The 19,701-nt window shown below is 45.1% G+C and overlaps 1 protein-coding gene across 1 annotated transcript in view; it reads right to left on the reverse strand.

Annotated features, from left to right (window-relative positions):
- Positions 1 to 19,701, reverse strand: part of ADAMTS12 (ADAM metallopeptidase with thrombospondin type 1 motif 12) — a 247,679-nt gene that overhangs the window by 34,966 nt on the left and 193,012 nt on the right. Inside the window, exons 14-16 of the mRNA XM_053297498.1 lie at positions 16,291 to 16,411; positions 6,096 to 6,340; positions 3,196 to 3,337 (exon numbers count right to left, since the gene is read on the reverse strand). Of these exons, the coding sequence (XP_053153473.1) occupies positions 3,196 to 3,337; positions 6,096 to 6,340; positions 16,291 to 16,411 (508 nt within the window). The remainder of the gene's footprint in view (positions 1 to 3,195; positions 3,338 to 6,095; positions 6,341 to 16,290; positions 16,412 to 19,701) is intronic.

Genomic DNA, 19,701 nt, shown 5'->3' on the forward strand with positions numbered 1-19,701 from the left:
CCTGTCTGCTCACACAAGGGCAGGTTTTGATCTAACACTCTGTATTCTGGCCCTCATTACTAGCCTTCTAAAGATGCTCAAAGAGAAAGGGACAAAGATGTCTAAAGATTAAAGTGGGAAAAGGAGAAGAGCAAGGGGTGCAGAAAAGAAGATTAGTGAAATGTGTTTTAATGTTTCAAATCCTGACAAATCTTGGCTCCTTTGGCAAGAATAGCTACAAAAGCACTCTTGCTGTCTGATCCTTTTAGCTACTGCTCAGCACTTTTAGGATTGAGTACAACTGCTGTGCTAATGCCAATGTCACATCTTGATCTGCAGCATCCCACAAGCATAGTAAGGTGGTCTTTTATGCAAGTGCAACAGCATGGTTTAGTTCTGTTATGACAATGACCACCCAGTAACATTGAGCAAGCTGGCAAGGCAAGGGGTGTCCCCCAGTTCCACCATCCTGGGACATTAAAGGCTGTTTCCATTTCTGGACATAGGAGAAATGCAGTGTGGCTTGGTTCTTATGTCACCTCTTTCTTCTCCTGGGCCAATGGTATTACAAGAGAAAAGGGGAGTTGATATGTATTGTCTCCATCCTGTATCCATTTCCTGCCACCTTTTGTTCTCCTATAAAAAGTTGGGCAAAGGTGGACCCAGAGTAGGACCTACTTACCCCAAAATAAATCCTGTTGAACACTGTGAGATATATGTCACGTAAACATGCAAAATACCAGGTTGCACACTGGATTGCCATCTCTTAAAATAAAAATAAAAAATTCTGGTACTATACATCCATGAAGGCTATATAGAACCTCCATGTCCAATGACAGTATACCTCTCACTACTAATTACCAGGGAACAACAGCAGCTACTGCTTCCAAGCCCTGCTTGTGGGCATCTCAGAGGCATCTGGTTGGCCACTGTGGGAAACAGGATGCTGGACTACTTGAACCTTTGACCTGATACAGCAGGGCTCTTCTTATGTGTAGCACCTGGGGCAGAGGTTCAGGCAAGTCCAATGACTGAGCTATAGTGAAATCCAGCCTGTTGGCAGAGCACAAAAGCATCTGTTCAGGAGTACCACATTAAAAAAAAAGAAGTTGGGGGAGAGAAACTAACCAGAAGCAAAAACCTAGCTAGATTGAGTTATTTTCTGGTTCATTTGCATCCCTAGCTGCATGATCACTGGGGAAACTAAGCAATGCCCCCAATTTTAGGTGCACTTATGAATCAAGCAACAAGCCAACTGCTTCTCCATTAATGCAACTGAAAGCAAAACCCAGGACTTTGCATAATCAGCTATCCAACCTAACATGTCATCAATCAATTTCCTTTAGGGTCCTTATGCAATTATCCTCATAAAATGACTAGAAATGATTGGGAAGCAGGAGTGCACTGTGCCTACGGATAAAGCAAGATTAGTGTAATGGTACATCAGTAGAAAAGGGGTCCGAACATTATTGACAGAGAAATCTGAATGAAGTCATTTCCCACAGCAAGGCATGTAGCTAGGAGTGTTTTACATTTTGCCTTCCAGTTCTAGTTCGGTAGCACTCAGAAAAGTCATTGGAGCTGTGGGCCAAATCTCTACGTTTGCTACACAGCCTTCAGAAGTTCACAAAGTTTAGGTCCACAATGAGGGATGCGATTGGTTTCCACATTGATTCTGTGCCTTTAACAGCTGCACACCCAGCAAAGAGTCAAGAGATACAGCTTTCCCAGTCACTCTACTGCCATGCTGTGAAGAACTATACTCACATAATTTCGACCCATTATGCACAGCACCCCAGTCCAGGGGTGGGTGGGTGGAAAAGATGTGAATTGTGACCTCTCAGCCTCAGCCCTCCCCCTGCATTACTATATGGAGAAAGAATCACAACTGGATCATTGCAAAGATTACTGAGATACTGGACATGAACCACTTTGAACAGCAGCCAGCGAAGTGAAGTACTACTCACTGCTGAGGGATGAGGGAATCCCCAACCTTACCAGAACTGACAGAAGGGGGAAGTGGAGGCCATAGATGCTTTAATGAATACCATGCATGTGCACACTTGCCAATTGGGTAGACCATACCAGAAACATGTGGGAGGCAGGGGTGCCTCAGTCCGTGCTATTTAAATAGTATGCCTGGGCGCTTTCCAGATTACCCACTACAACAGTGTCAGTACATATGCCCTCCAAGTGTGCTTCCATACTGCCTGTGTTTCAACATCACAGTCCTTGGCTGTCAGCAAGGTCTCACTTCTGACGCCTTCTTTCAAGTTTTATTGCTGCGTTACAGTCTTGTAACGTCACATGTGCGTTGCGGGTGGGGCGGGGGGGGGAGCTGCATTTTCCCATTGTAGCAGTTTCACACATGTTAGAAAAGACTGCTCCCTCTGCTGGTGACTTTGTGCAACAAACAGCTTCAACCCTTTACTTATGTTTTGAATGTAATCTGCTAAGCCGAAGCAAGCATTTTACTGCTGTTGTAACAGGTAATCTGGAAAGTGCCCCGGCTAGCCATTCTTGCTGATATCAGCAGCCCATGGCCTCTGGGACTGTGGCTAATCAATCTGCAACCGCACTTGCATGGTACTGATTAAAGCACTTTCTCCTGGCACCACTGTAACCTCCCGTCTGCTCTAGTAAGGATGGAAATTCCCCTTCCTCCTCCACTGTGGAAAGTTTGCTGACCTCTGGTTAATGTTTAGTATGCAAATAGCACTTTTAGAATCTTGAAAGTTTGCTGTTCATTTGGCACAGCCCCCAAGTTCTTCGAGTCCAAGTCTGGACTGACATCTCTAATGTTATCTACATTTTTTTTCTAAACTGATTTCTTTTAATTATGTGTACATTAGCTATTTATCTTTTTAAAAGCATGGGAAAGCATTGCCGATTATTACATTGTAACGCGACTCAGTTCCCTTAATTAAATCAAGGGTGGGGGAAAGCTCTCTGCATCTTTGTCTATAGGGGATAAAAACCCAAGCTAATCAAGTGCAACTAATAAACAACTAGCAGCCTCACAGGAAAGCTCTCAGTATGCCTTTTAAGCATGGGGTATCAAAGGGCATGTGGTTCTAGCCAGGTGTTAATAAAACTCAATTTGCCAGCTCCTGAGTGAACTATTTGTTTCCTGATTTGCGTGCTGTTACGATAATGAATGGTGAGGCCACACAACTGGCAGAGAGGGAGGCAGGCAGCGGCAGTGCTATATCTTACCTCTGCCACATGTCACGCTGCAACCTGTCCAGCTTCCGTATTGCCAGAAGTACTCCAGCTCTTCCACTTCATTCTCAAAGCTCCAGTCTTTCCGGACAGTATATTCATACTTAATGCCAGGGTTATTCTCCTGAAAAAGGAGCTGAAAAACAAGAAGCATGATTCATCATCCATTTCAATGCACCAAACATTTAAGCAAGGAAGCTATATCTTGTGGCTGGAATCCTAAGAACCCTTGAATGGTGTTCTGCTCAAGGAAAGGAGCTTTCCTGCCACTACTTCCTTCCTGCTGAAGCCCCCTGCGCCTTCTAAAAAGTTGCTCCTCAGGCTCATAGCAAGCTCGGAGTGGCCCCCTGCCTTCTTCTTCAGGGGGGCAAAGCAAAGAGCTGGCTGTCACCCAGCTGGCAGGAGCCCCCACCCCAGCTATTTTGTTCCTCCTTGTTCAATTGTAGCAACGCCCTGGGTTCAAGACAGCCTCCAGAATGGCATCTGTACAGGCGGCTGCACCTGCAGGGTGTGGGGGATCCATAGAGGTTTGAGGACCTTCCTCAGCCTGAGTGAAATGCCTCCCGCTCATGCAAATCATTCATAGGATTCAAGCTTATTTTTCATGAGAATAGTGGCAAAACCTCCTTTCTGTTGAGAAAAGGGGCGATCTGCCTAGATCTGCAGGGACAGGGACAGGTCTGCTCTGAAACACAGCCAGCGCCTGTCATGGTTAATGTTCCCTGCACCTGATCTGTTTCCATCTGCATTGCAGGCTTAGTTCTTCTCATAGAGGTGGAGAAACTGTACCTGGAGTGAATCGCTTGAGACTGCAGGTAGATTGTAGGGATGTGTGTTTCGTTTCGGATACAAAACGTTTTGTGCACAAAACAGGCCGTTTCGGCTGTTTTGTAGCCAAAACAAAACACCCAATGCTCAAAACAGAAAATTTTGTAGCCAAAACAAAATGTCCCTGTTTCGGATACAAAATGTTTTGTTGTTTCGGCTGTTTTGGAGCTCCATTTTGCGATCGCAAAAAGTCTTTCTCCTTCAGTCTCCATTTTGAGTTTTGACATCTGTTTGAATTTCCAGCCCTTCCAGCCCACAGACTGGCCAGCGAAAGCATGTGCTGATCTGCTGGCAATTGCCTCCTTATTCCCTTTAAGCAAATTTAAGGGTAAATTTTACTCTCATTGGCTAGTGGGGCAGTGTGCATTTACCCTCATTGCCCAGTGGGGCAGTGTGCATTTCATTCTTGTTGTTTCACACTGTTGTGTGTAGATCAATTGCATTTTGGGCGGGAGGGATGTGGATGTGCATGACCTTTGGAAATCTGCCTGATTTTTTCCAAAGCTCTGCTGTTGTTAATGTGTGATGTTGATGTTATTTGGGGTGGATTTGGGGCAGAAAGGGGGCTTTGGGGGCCGAAGAGTGGTTCAGGAGGTAGTTCTCAAATGGATGCCTGCTGCCACCCAGATTCCAAAGGCCCCAAAGGGCTGATTTTTAAAGAATTTCTGAAGTTGACATGTCTTTGGGGCAGATTCGGGGCAGAAAGGGGGCCTGAGGGGCAGAACAGTGGGTTGGGTGGCAGTGTCCCAAGGGGTGCCTGTCACTTGCCTATTCCAAAGGAATAGGGCAAAGGGCTGATTTCTTAGGAATTGTTGAAGTTTATGCTGCTTTAAGGTCCCCCCCCAGAGAATAAAGGAGGTTTCAGAAGACCCATAACTCCACCTGGGGCGCACTGGGGTAGCCGGGAGCGAGTGGTGGTGTAATGCACACAGGGTGCCAACCACCCCCATGGGTTGCTAACCCATGGGGTGCTGGGTTCTGTTGTTTCTGAGGTGTTCTGAGTATAGATTCTCTGGTAGCATATGAGATTTTAATGACAAACCATGAATCCACTCTCATATGCTACCAGAGAATCTGAATCTACACTCAAACATCTCAGAAACAACAGAACCCAGTACCCCATGGGTTAGCAACCCATGGGGGTGGTTGGCACCCTATGTGCTCTACACCACCACTCTCTCTGGGCCACCCTGGTGCCCCCCAAGTACAGTTATGGGGCAGGAATTATGGAGGTCCATCATTCCCTATGGGGAAGAACTTTACAGATGCACAAACTCCATTACACCTTTAAAAATCAGCCCTCTGCCCAATTCCTTTGAAATAATTCTGCCAGATTCCTTGCCCCCACTGGGCACTACCACCCACCCTACTCTGCTCTGGGCCACCCCTTTTCCCCCAACATGAAGCTATACTTTTGCTGAAACCTCCATTCTTCCCTATGGGAAAAATCCTATACTTCAAAAATTCACCAAAAATCAGCCCTTTGCCCAATTCCTCTGAAATTTGGGTGGTAGTTTCCACCCATTGGGCACTATCACCACCCCCCACTAGTTTTTCCCCAGGGCCATTTTTCAAAACCCAAAATGTTTCAGATTCAGATTTTGCAATTTCGAACAAACAACAAAATTGGGGGGTTTCGGATTGGCTGATTTTGAACAAAGAACGAAACGAGGGTGTTTCGGATTCGGGCCAAAAACAAAACAAAACACACAACCCTAGTAGATTTTTCCCAAGCTTCATGGGGTTGAAAGCTTTTGGCTCAGGCCCTGTTACTACACCTTTAGCCGTGATTTGATAAGCAGGAATTCATAGGCAAAGCTTCTCTAAAGCATTGAGATAAAGGTTATTACCTGTTGATTGTTGCAAACCAAGCTGTTGTGAAAGGCATGGTTATAGGGACCAGCTCAAAAGCGGGCAACTCTTCAGGTACAACCTGTTATGCAGTAAGGAGAAAAGCTACACCCCTTGAAATCCCCTCTTCTATGCCAACAGAAAGGGTACAGAAGCAGCTAACTATCCCAAACCCCGCAAACAGCTGATTTCTCATATGATGTTTAACCACACACCTGCAGCCACAGTGATTCGTTAGTGGGTCCAGGAGCAGTGATGTTTTCCAGGTCTCCTTCCCTCTCATATTGGAATACTGTTCCTGCCACTTTGTAGTCTCCATTCCACTGGATAATAAACCCTCCATTTAGGTAATATTTTTCTGGGTCTTTGCTCCGTAATGCAAGGAAGTTCCCTGCTTCTGCCACTTCGATCACCTTGATGTTCCTCGCGCCTTTTGGAATCAGGCCAATATCCACATAACCTATGGAGGAACGGCAACATTCATCAGTGTTAACAGAAAAATGTTAATGCACTTTGCTCAAAAAAGCTATAAATCCTAGCTCTATAAATCCAGTGAATCAAGAAAACTGCAACTTTATTGCATGTGAGTGTGTGCGTGCACACACATAAGCAGAAAATACTGAAGTGAGGATATTAATACAGTTCACACGAGATGATACAACTTTAAAGAATAATATAAATACACTGCAGTTTATCTGTAGGGGGGAAAGGTTTTGCGAGTAAGAAACTTTATGTAATCCTTTCATTCCACGGCAGGATTGCTTCCAATTAGAGTTGCCATCTTTTTCTCTCACCCTGCTCCTGGGCCTTTAATTATTTTGTATTATTTTTATTTAACATATTTGTACAAACTCACTACCGAAGTCTCTAGGCAGTTTAGAACAATAAAACAAACCAAGAAATTTTAAAACAGTTAAAACACATAAGAGTTCAAATTAAAATAACTAAACCATAAGAACTGCTAAATATCTAAAAAAGCTTGGCTGAAGAGATGTGTTTTTAGTTGTTTCCTAAAAGCCAGCAGGGATGGAGCAGCTCTAATCTCCGCAGGAAGTGTGTTCCACAGCTCAGGGACATCTACAGAGAAGGCTCTCCTTTGAGTCGTCACCAGAGGAGTTGACGGCAGCACCCTCAGATGAACTTCCCCTGAGGATCTTAATAGGCAATGGGGTTCATAATGAAGAAGGCATTCTCTTAAATGCCTTGGGCCCAAGCTGTTAAGTAGGTAATATCCTGCACTTTGTATTTTGCCTGGAGGTTTTACAGACAGGGCTTTATGCTGTGGGGTATCCGAGGAGAGAATCTACTTTGCAGCAGATTCCCGATAGTTTAATCCAGGGGTTAGGCGGAGCATTCACATAGCCCTCAGCTGCTCCCCTATGCACATCAAAGACAAGTGTCGGCGTTTAGCAGAAACATCAAGGTTTTTTTCAAAAAGCCACTGGAAATAGAGGACTTTTTTACCCCGGACATAACTCGGGCTAAGCCAGAATTCGCAGCCTCCCTTCAGAGAAAAACAAAGCCCTGTCTGTCCTGGTCCCTGGTAGCCCGCAGGGAGGTTGGGTTAAATCCAGCGAATATGTGGACTGGTACACATCAATCAGGAGTGGATTCAGGGGGAAATCCCTGCCTGTAAAACCTTCTGGAAACCTATTGGTAGCCAATGTAATTCTTTTAAAACCGGAGTAACAAATCCTTTTTAAAATGCTTGGTATTTAGGAATTAAGGAGATGAATCTCTTCACATCTTTTATCTCCATGTCAGGAAAAGCTTCAGCTGCTATACTTCTGTGTGTCAAAGTGTTATTAAAACCACATAAACAGTAGAAAGAAAGAGAGAGAGAGAGAGAGAGAGAGAAGGAACTCTGTCAGCTATTGCTTTTAGAAAATATTCCCAAGCTTACCAAATACATTGCTGACACCAGATGGTGGACAAACATTATTTGGGAAGTCTAAAACTAACAGACAATTTTGTGGGCCACAGAGTGAGAATAAATATTTAGAAATAATAGACTCTTTCAAGATATCCCATTCATCTTGGCCAGCTAGAACAGGGTGGTGTTTTTTGTTTTTTTTAATTTAACAAAAACATGGCACTGTTTCCCAAACTTATGTAGCTCTTGAATCTTAAACAAGAAGTTCCGGTAAGAACTACTCTGCCTACTTTCCTTTCACTATAATCTTAATTGCTAATTACCATCTTCACAAGTTAGCCCACTTCTGCCTCAAACGTTCTTGAATGGGGTAGATGACATCATCACAAACTATGCCGGTGAGGTGTCCCTACAACTGTACCAAATTTGATTTAAATCAGTCCAAGCATTGCAAAGTTGCATACACACACACATGCGCACGCATGTGCACACACAGACAGAGCTGGGTGATTGCATAAGCTTACATATCCCATTAAGGAACGTAGGCCCAAAATAATGAGTAGGTTTCTGAATGCAAAATTCTGGACTGAGTTACTTTCAAGTAACCCACGCATTGCTTTTGTTTAATTCTAAAGCATCATAGTGCTGACAAACTTCAATACAACTAAGAACTGCAGGCCACTGAGACAACTGACCTCTTTTCTCTGATTTACGATCCTTGAAAACAACAAAGACTTAAACTAGTGACCCTGGCACAAAGAATCAGGATTGGAATACTTGCAATTTGTGCTTTGCTAGTTACTTCTGCACATCCTGATCCTTCCTGCAGTTTGTTGTTAATAAATTCCCACTGAAGTACAACAAACCCTCAGTTATCAGCTCTTGCCTGTGGACTTCCCAGAGGCATCTGGAGGGCCAATATGTGAAACAGGATGCTGGACTAGATGGGCCTTGGGCCTGATCCAGCAGGGCTGTTCTTATGTTCTTATTCTCTCCATGTGGTATAACTCAATCAGATTACAGACTCTCTATATTCTAATAGCCAATAAAACTAAGTATGAAGGTAGAATGCCAGCAGGGATTCTGCTTTGCTAGCAATGCTCTACTTGCATATAAGCTGAATTGGATCACACCATGGTCACTACTCCTACTCTCCAATGGTTTTACAACTCTGACAGTTTGCACCAGGTCCTGGGCACCACTCAGGATTAAGTCCAAGGTTGGCTTCTCTCTGGTTCTCTGATTTTCCAAAAGGGATCCACAAGGGATTGGGGAAACTACAGGCCAATCTTAGCCTGTAGCTTAACTTATCTGCCTTGTAAATTAACGGAAACAAATCCATCAATTTGTTTCCATCAACAATAAAAAAGCAAACCTAAGAACAAAATTGTTAAACATATGGAATAACAGGCCTTGGTGAAGAAGAACCAGCATGGCTTCTGCAAGGGCAAGTCTTGCCTCATTCACCCTTTGGAGTTCTTTGAGAGTGTCCATAGGCATGTGGATAAAGGTGATCCGACTGACACAGTATACTTAGATTTCCAAAAAGCTTTTGACTAAGTTCCCCACCAAAGGCTCCTAAGTAAACTTAGCTGTCATGGGATAAGGGGACAGGATCATGTGTGGACTGGTAACTGGTTGAAGGGCAGGAAACAGAAGGTAAGAATAAGAACAGTTTTCACAATGGAGGGAAGTAAGAAATGGGGTCCCCCAGGGATCTCTACTGGGGCCAGTGCCTTAATTTATTCATAAATGATCTAGAACAGGCCTGCTCAACTTAGGCCCCCCCAGCTGTTTTTGAACTACAACTCCCATAATCCCCAGCCACAGTGGCCAATAGGCTGGGATTATGGGAATTGTAGGCCAACATCTGCAGGAGGGCCAAAGTTGAGCAACCCTGATCTAGAAGGTGGGGTTAGCAGCAAGGAGGCACTGTGTGAAACAGGATGCTGGACTGGATGAGCCTTGGGCCTGATCCAGCAGGGCTGTTCTTATGTATTAGGAACAAGAAGAGTATTAGGAACAAGAGTATATAGCAGGGGTTGAGCCTACAGAGATTGCTGAACTACAGCTCCCATCATCCCAAGCCACAATAAATTGTAGCTGGGGCTGATGGGAATTGTAGTTCAGCAACATCTGGAGGCTCCCAGTTTGGGAACTCCTGGTATATAGAAACTTTATCAGGAGTAACCAGCCTGAAGCTCTCCAGCTGCTGTTGGATGACACTTCCCACCACCCCCAGCAGCAATTTATTTGGAGTTGTCAGCTGGAGAGTCTCAGATGAGCCACCCCTGACCTATAACAAATAGGAAAGCTTCATAGGGCTGCCCCTAGAGCAGGCCTACTCAACTTCGGCTCTCCTGCAGATGTTGGCCTACAATTCCCATAATCCCTGGTTATTGGCTGCTGTGGCTGAGAATTATGGGAGTTGTAGTCCAAAAACAGCTGGGGGGCCTAAGTTGAGCAGGCCTGCCCTAGAGAGTGAGCATCTTTGCTGCAGTATCAAGGTCAGATTGGATTTATAGCTATGTGTGGACCCCTAGGGCTGTAAATTGTGAGTTTCTTTGGGGAGCAGATGGTGCATATGTGTTTATGAGGGGAGGCTGTTTACTGTGCATCTCTGGAGCATGGGGAAGGCTGTGGGTGTGAGTTTTGAGAGTGGGGTGTTGGGGAACAGATCAGTAAGAGGCTTAGCTAATAAGCCAACCTTGACCCTCAATATCTCCTTGATATCCCCCAATACGCAGGAGGCATGCATGCAGGGGAGGAAATAGAGAATACTCTTCAGATTTAACTTGATTGCAAGTAGTGGTGTGCACGGAACCGGTCCAGCACTGGGGAGGGGGGCTCTTTATGGGTGGGGGAGGTGTACTTACCCCTCCTGCTGCTTTTCCACCTCCAGCGCTCCTCGCTTTGTAAGCATTTGAGGTGGCAGGGTACCTTCCTGCCACTCCTACCCCTGTTTCTTGTCAAAAGGCTTCAAAAGCCTCACTGTGCACATGCACGTCAAGGCGCGTGCCCGATATGTGCACACGTGTGACGCAGGATGTGGCTTGCGTGTGTGACGTGCGCATGCACAGTGAGGCTTTTGAAGCCTTTTGACGAGGAACAGGGGCAGCTACCCTGCCGCCCCAAATGCTTACAAAGTGGGGAGCGCTGGAGGGGGGGAAAGCGGCGGGAGAGGTAAGTACACTCTCCCCCGCCCTTAAAGACCCCCCCACCCGGCGTTTAACCACCGAACTGACCTCGGGTCCGGACCAGTCCAGAGGCCCTTAGAATGGGCTCCGGACCGGCCCATGCACATCCCTAAATGCAAGTGTTTCTTTAAAAGAAATCAAATCTTCGCTTCTTAGGATTCAGCAGGTGCACATCTGATTTGAAAATACAGAAAACATATGCTTCTCCAGCAGCATTTTAAATGGAATAATTATCAGGGAAGACCAGATGTACTGAGTTTTGTAGGAAGCTTTAGATCAATGATTTATTTTCCCCATTGCCATGTTCCATCAGAAGTAGAATAACCTTTTCAGACTGACACTTGCAAGGTATGGCAGCATTCATGCAGATCCTGGCTCAGAGGTTTCTGATAAATATGCTGAAGGTCTCCAAAAGCTTTTGGAGAGCCTCTGACTATTATCAGTGCATGCTTTTATACAGCAATATTAGTTCTGCAGAACATTAAAGCAATGGAAAATCGACAAGTAAAAAGCAATGGCCAGTTTGACAAATTAAAATCATTAACTTTTTGCTCCCCTTTCATTGTAGAAATAGATCAGAATTAAGTCTTACATAACTTTAGCAAATTAAACAATGGCCAACATTCTGAGCAGTAGAATGTTGGGATAAGAGACCTACCAGGACTCTGTACAACATGAAAGGCAGGCCCAATGGTGTTGCAAGACTTAAAATGGATTCCGGAGAGCTCTGCAGCCCTACTTCATAGGAACATAGGAAGCTGTCTTATACTGAGTCAGACCATTGGTTCATCTCACTCAGTATTGTCTACACAGACTGGCAGCTAGGGATGTGCGAACCAGTTCGAATTTGAACCGGGTGGTTCGAAGGTTTGAATTCGAACCAAACCAGCCATCAGGATCGAGCTGCAGGTTCGAATTCAAACCAAACAGGGGGTGGTTCGATTTGAACTGGTTTGAACCAGTTTGAACTGGTTTGAACTGGTTTTAACCTCCAAAGGTGGGTGGGGTGGGAGCTGGCACCCATGGATACCTGCCACCCAAACCCCAAAGCAATCGGACATGTACGATTTTTAAAATGAATTTTTGAATTTTATTTTTATTTTTCTCTCATAGGGTATAATGGGACTCAAACCAGCCCATTATTCCCTATTGTGGAGCACCCATGGGTGCCAATAATCACCCAAACCCCAAAGCAATCAGACACTCCTACGATTTTTTATGAATATTTGAAATATTTTTAATTATTTTTTCCATTAAAAAGTAATTTAATGACCCAAACCAGCCCATTATCCCCTATTGTGGAGCACCTAGGGGCACAAAAGTGGGGTGGGTGGTAGGCACTCAGGGATTACTACCACCCACAAAACCCCAAGGCAACCGGACACTCCTCCGATTATTGGTGAATTTTTAAAGTATTTTTGAATTCTTCATAGGGAATAATGAGGATTGCAGCAAATGTATAGCTTCAAGTCGGGGGGAAAGGGGTGTCCTAGAGCAGAGTGTGGTGGGTGGTAGTTCCCAAGGTGGGCAAGGAAGCTATCAGAATTATTTGAAAGGAATTGGGCAACGGGCTGATTTTTAAGTGATTTTTGAACCTCCCCCTCCTGGTTTGAATTCGAACTGAACCAGGCAAACCAGTTTTGTGCACATCCCTACTGGCAGCAGCTTTTCCAAGGTTACAGACAGGAATCTCTCTCAGCCCTATCCTGGAGATGCCAGGGAGGGAACTTGGATCCTTCTGCATGCAAGTGTCCAGATGCTCTTCCCAGAGTGGCCCCATCCCCTAAGGGGAATATCTTACAATGCTCACACATGTAGTCTCCCATTCAATTGCAAACTAGGGTGGAAACTGCTTAGCAAAGGGGGAAATTCATGCTTGATACCACAAGACCAGCTCTCCATCGGAAACATTTTTCTGAGTTAGGAACTTGTTTGAGACCCATTTTACCCTCCAAGATTACAAATAAAAGTTCACATTGTGGTTCTTCCCCTGCCGCCCCTTTTCCTTCCTTTCCCCTACCCTTCCATGTACCAGTGCTTGAGATATAAGCAGAATTGCTAAAAGAATGTCCTACTTTTAAAAAAGGAGAAGCAGAGAAAACAGCTTCTAAGAATGATTGTTTTGAAATGTACATCTCAAAGAAATATTTCTTTCTACCCCTCTTTACTCCCCTACTCACCTGCCCCCTCTACAGTAATTTTCTCTCACTCCATCCTAACCTGAACTATCATCAGTTTGGAAGCAGAAAGAGAACAGAAAATTTCATAGCATTAAAAGAAAGCATTTGAGGGCCTCCAGGCTGAAAGAAAACATGAGAGAAAAAGGAGGCCTGATATTCTAAAGACACCAGGGCTAGCCTAAACGTTTGCACAACATAACTTGCGGCTCAAAATTTGGGTGGCAAAGAGGATGAAAGCCCACCACCACCACCAAACTGATCCCCAGCTTGTGTGTGTGTGTGTGTGTGTTGCTGTTATCAGTTTTGTGATGACAGCAGCACAATTCCTAGCATTTGGACCGAATCAAACAAGCTAGAAAACCTAGGAGGACCAGAGTCCAAAGTCCTTCTCCACAGAATCATTATGGGTGACAATATGAGAACTGAAAGAAAATGTGTTACTAGGGACGTGCTAATAGATAGATAGATAGAACCTTTATTTGTTAGCTGCTCCATAACAAATTGTTCTCTGGGCAGCTCACAGAAGAGGATTAAAACATACAATAAGAACACGTAACACATTAAATCATGACAGACAAAAATGGTGAAAAGAAAATACAAAATACCAAAAAAAAAAAAGCAGCTTAATACAAAGTGCTATCACCCTTCAGATCGAAATGCTGAGAGTGACCTGGAGTTGGAGAAGCAAATCAGAGAGGCATCAAACAGAGACAGAGCTGTAATAATGGTGACTTCAATTACCCTCGTATAGACAGAGCTGTAATAATGGTGACTTCAATTACCCTCGTATAAACTGGGCAAATTCACGTTCGTTCGGGTATTGACAGAGACCCCAAATTTCTGGATGTGCTAAATGACTGTGCCTTAGAACAGATGGTTGCTAAGCCAACCAGAGAAAAGGTGAACTTCGACTTAATCCTGAGCAGTGCCCTGGACCTGATGTGAGATTTCAGAGTTGTAAAACCACTGGGGAACACTGACCATAGTGTGATCCAGTTCGGCTTATATGTGCGTGGAGCACCGCCAAAGAAGTCCAACACAGATGTGTTGGACTTCAGAAAAGGAAACGTCTCAAAAATGAGGAGACTGGTAAAAAGGAAGCTGAAAGGTAAAGTCAGGAGGGTCAAATCACTCCAGAAAACATGGAACTTATTTAAAACCACAATACTAGAAGCTCCATTGGAACATATACCAAGAAGGAGGAGAGGTACCACCAAATTCAGGAGGACACCAGCCTGGCTAACAAGCAGAATTAGGGAAGCTATAAAAGGGAAGAAATTTTCCTTAAGAAAATGGAGACCTTTATTCTCCATGACAGCAGTCAGCCTGGGAGTGGGATGTCTCTGTCACATCCCTGAGGGTCTCATCCACATAACTCTCTGAGCTTCTCCAGGTCAGCCACCGTGGCTGCATGTGTGTACATACACACACTGTCTCTTAAATGTTCCAGTTATGAGATAGCCTACTGCAGTCACTGGCTTACCTCCAAACTAAGTTAATCATGAGTACTCCCAGTGAAATTAATGGGGCACGTAAACTTGTCCCATTAATTTCAATTTCAGTAAGACTGCTTTAGAGCCACTTTAAGTGGTGCAGCGGAGAAAATGCTTGACTAACAAGCAGAAGGTTGCCAGTTCGAATCCCCGCTGGTATATTTCTCAGACTATGGGAAAAACCTATATCGGGCAGCAGCGATATAGGAAGGTGCTGAAAGGCATCATCTCATACTGCGCGGGAGATGGCAATGGTAAACCCCTCCTGTATTCTACCAAAGAAAAACCACAGGACTCTGTGAGCGCCAGGAGTCGAAATTGACTTGATGGAACACTTTACCTTTAAGACTGCTTTTGTGTAACTTAAAACAGTGACTGGAGTAGTCAAGTAGTGTGTCTGTAGCGTTGGGAGACAAGAGGGCTCTGAGTACCCCCTGGGAGCCCCTTATGTACCTCTAGGGGTACTAATACCCCCTGTTGGGAGCCCCTGATGTAGACAATACTGACCTAGATGGACCAGTGGCCTGACTTGATATAAGGCAGTTTCTCCTGTTCCTATGCTTCTCCCACTTCCTAGTTTTACAGCTAAATGCCAGACATTTCAAGGACTGAGAGCAAATGTTTCTCCCATCACATTAACATAGGAAGCTGCCTTTTACCATTGGTCCATCTAGCTCAGTATTGTCTACACTAACTGGCAGTAGCTCTCCAAAGTTTCAGGCAGGAGACTTTCGAAGCCCTACCTGGAGATGTCAGGGATTGAACCTGGGATCTTCTGAACAAGCAGCAACGTTGGTGGGGTGGGCACTGCAGCAGTTTTTGAAAGGGCAAAATAGGGCCTTACTGCTAACAGCAGCAACCATCTTGATGGCTGGTGGCCATCATCCCCCTCCCCCATGTAATTCCCTTAGAACAACACTACATGATGACATAGGGCCCTGTCAGACGAAAAGTGGAGTCATGGAAGATTCTAACCAAGCTTTCAAAAACAAGTAGAGAATTCCCTCCGCAGATGACCTGGCAGAAGCATGGTTTGTTTTGCTGCTGGTGGCTTCTTTGGCTCCTCCCTCCACCATTCGCTCAATCTGCAGCTATTTCTTGGCTGCTCTGTGCCAAGCTTCTTGCAAGAAGCTGAGAGAAAAGCCCAGGGGTCAGTTCGGACCCAACATGGTAGAAAATTCAGCCACAAGCCAATTGCACACCTTGGTTTCAAACATTGTTTTGTTTGGCCAAATTGAATCTTGGATGAATCTGAGGGGCACATTCGGATGGAAAAGCACAGAGGGGATTCTCAAATTCAACTGGGGATCCACACTGTGTCTGAAACAGCCCATGGTGTGGTTTGGATGGGAACTGTGGGGGGAAGAGCGTGGCCACCAGCCAGAAGGAGGAGTACAGCTGCCGCTGCTTGAAGAAGTAGTGGCAGAGAAACAAGGTAAGCCAGTGAGGCAGTTTAATCTCCAACTTTTACACCATCAATTTCGGCCAAAAGTTCAAATCATAGTGAAAGTTCAGTTCAGCCCTGTTTTCCAAGCTGGTTACATGATATCTGAAAATCCATCTTTTTGACAACTTGATTTAAGGGGTTGCTGCTTTTTTTTTTTTCTGGCAGAGAAAATATTGAAATAGTCTCAGCAAAGTGATGTGGAAAAAAACATTTTTTTTACCGAATCCTTCACTTTGATTGAATGTTATCTTCACAGTCTGGCAAGAGGAACCATCTCCGAGGCAAACTCCACACTGGTCTTCAGTAGCATTGGAATTTATCTCATAATCACAGCCAACAGTCTGAAGGAAGAAAAATTTTTCAGAATAAAGGTTGCCTTTTGTAGTGATCAGCCTCCCCTCCCTCTAAAGAGTTAACCAGAAGTGAACCCTTGTCTTGGCTGACAGGCTGGTGAACTCCAGGGCTCAGCCAATCAGCACACCAGGTGGGTGGGACCCAGAGAACTGTTGCTAGGATGAAGGGAGTTCTTTGTTAGAAGAAGCTAGGCTGGAGGTGCACAGCAGGACATATGGCCATGGAGGTTGGCTGCAGCAGGATAACTGTAAAGACTGGGAGGACAGGATTACAGGAGGCTTGAAGTCCCATCAGGAGTATGGTGAGTTCAAGGAAAAGGGAAACTTAGTCTAGGGAAAAGTTTGCTTAGTCAGACTTTGCATTAGGGATGTTATATTTCTTTGGTGTGTGTGCTCTGCATATTCTGGATACTGTTCTATTATAGTTTACCTGCAATTTAATTGAAATAAGAAACTCTAGCCTAGGCTCAATACATATAGGGTGTTGCAAAAGCCTCTGTAAAGATTTAAGCATGCATTAAGATAACCTCTTTTTGTAATCCTACTAAGTATTCTTAACTGTATTTAAAGCTGAGAAAGCCTCAGATGGAAGCAGTCTGTAGTAACTAAATAAAACTGGGTGGTTTTTTAAAGTTCTTTTCTTTTTACAAGCCTCTCCAAGTTGATTTTTAACAGGAAAAAATGGGGGTGGTGAAAGGGGATTTTTCTGGTGCAAACACGTCCTCAAACGGGAAGAAAGCTGGTCTTGTGGTAGCAAGCATGACTTGTCCCCTTAAGCTAAGCAGGATCTGCCCTGGTTGCATACGAAAGGGAGACTAGAAGTGTGAGCGCTGTAAGATATTCCCTTTAGGGGATGGAGCCGCTCTGGGAAGAGCATCTAGGCTCCAGTTCCTTCCTTGGCATCTCCAAGATAGGGTTGAGAGAGATTCCTCCCTGCAACCTTGGAGAAGCCGCTGCCAGTCTGTGTAGATAATACTGAGTGAGATGGACCTATGGTCTGACGCAGTATACGGCAGCTTCCTATGTTCCTGTTCCTAAATGTTCAGCAGCTATCAGATTTCTTACCACATGTAGGCTCGCATGTGGAAGATTTCTGTACTTGTCCAAGAGCAAAATTAAGAGAGTTTTCCCTGCGATTATCCCACCCCAAGCCCAGAGAGTTTCTGTAGACAAAAGTGGGGGGGGGGGTGGAGGCAGCATTTTAAATGTACCGGAAATAGAGAATCATTTTAGGAGAAGCCTAGGCAAGCAGCTCAGCAGGGATGATTCAGCATTTCTCTCCCTCACATAAGCTTGCTCTGAGACAAAGGCTTTAATTTGCTACACCTTCATAATAAGCTGGATCAGGGCTAACCTATCACTGGCTCCACTATTTGCTTATTATCAGCTATTTTATGGCACCATGTCATAATTTCGAAGATCATATTCCATTTCCATATAGAGATACTCAAAATCAGGGACTGTTCTGTATGAAAACTTGAAACACAGACTAACCGAAGACTGTTGCAGAGGCTCTATGATCACCAACATTAACATATAATGGACTGAGCATTATAAGCTGTAGGCTTGAGACCGAAACATTTTGGAGGCCATTATAGAAGCCTCCACAACATCTTGGCCACCGGGGCCATTTTGTATTTTGATACAATGGAGTGCCGGCAGGGGAAATGCGGCAGGAGGGGTAAGTGCACCCTCCCCCGCCCTTAAGGGAGCACCCCCACCACCTCCGGAACAGTTCCGGGCACATCCCTAATGAGCTGCCTTGCAATGAGTCAATATATTGGTCCATCTTGCGTAGTATTGTCTACTCTGACTGGCAGCAGCTTCTCCAGAGTCTCAGACAGAGGAGGTCTCCCATCACCTGCTACCTGGTTATTTTAATCTGAGTATATGTCAGTTTTAACCCTTGCTAAGGTGATTGGAACCATTGTTTCCTCTTGGCGTTTTGTGTCTCACAATGAGAGCAGTTTTCAAACTGGAGAACCCTGGGTTCCTTGGAAACTTAGCAAGCTTTCCTCAATGAGAAGATGATACATGGTGGGCAAGCTTCACTGAAAGACAGCTTGCTCAATCTTCCCTAGCAATTGAAGCTTGCTATCAATCTTCCCCTGAAATAGGCAACTGAAAAGGAGCATTGGGTGTGTTGTAGGGTGCATATTGAGAGCCAAACTTCATATTTCATGGGAATTCCAATCATGACTTCAACTGACAGATTTATACATTGGGAATATTGGCTGACATCCAGACTAATGCTGCTCTAGTGCAAACATGTTGCATTAACGCACAGATGCTGCACTAGCTACTATCGTTCTGCTAAGTTAGGAGCTTGATTTCCAGACTAGTGTTCCACTGGTGCAAAAGGGTACACAGTGGGGCTATTCTGATGATCACAAAAATCGGGCTAGGAAAGCCTAGCCCAATTTTTGTGGGTCGTCAGAATCACTGGGCTCGCAGCCGAGCCCGGTGGTTCTGGAGCGGCTAACCTGCTCCTGTAGCCCGCCCCTTACCCGGGCTATCTGCTCGTGAGTAGCCGCAGCTACTCGCAAGTAAACCCCCAGCTGGGAGGCTTAAAAGCAACCTCCTGGCTCAGGGGTCCCCCCCCCAGTATGCCCTGCGCGCTCACGCAGGGCATACTGGGGCTTCCGGGGGCCGTGCGGCCCCCGAGCTCCCCAGCCCCCGCCGGCTCCATCTCAGAGCTGGCAATCGTGTGGGCGGCCAATCCGGCCGCCCAGGGCTCCCTCCCCGCTCGTGAGCAGGGAGAGCGGGCTTAGCGCGCTCTTGCCGCTCACTTCCACAAGCCAGGTCTCACGGATCGTGAGACCCAGCTCAGTGTGTTTCCTGCTATGAAACCTCTTTCTCAGTCCATACATGTTGCATGCAAAGCTATCTGCTATTTTTCTTGCGCAAGCAGACTGAAATCACAAAAGATTGCACAACTTTGAGCATCTGCTCAACGATATGACCTTCTTGTGTGTGTACATCTTTGTTTGTTGCATGAGTGCAGGGTTAGTCTGGATGTCCACCATTGTTTATTCCATTCATGGCACTCCCCATGTTTTTTTCTATCTCAAAAAGCAGCTGGGAGAATTGATTTGAATTGGGACAACAGTGTGGGCAGAGTAATTATTGACTAAATTATAGCTATCCCTAAAGGGGAGGCAATCCTAAATCTGGATTTGTCCACAGCCCCATGCTGCAGTCCCAATCCAAATTGCCTCCCTGAAGTTGCTGTTCACTGTGGAGACAAAAACTTACAGGCATGACAGTATATTTTCCTG

This window comes from Hemicordylus capensis, chromosome 2 (assembly GCF_027244095.1).
Source record: "Hemicordylus capensis ecotype Gifberg chromosome 2, rHemCap1.1.pri, whole genome shotgun sequence".
NCBI lineage: Eukaryota > Metazoa > Chordata > Lepidosauria > Squamata > Cordylidae > Hemicordylus > Hemicordylus capensis.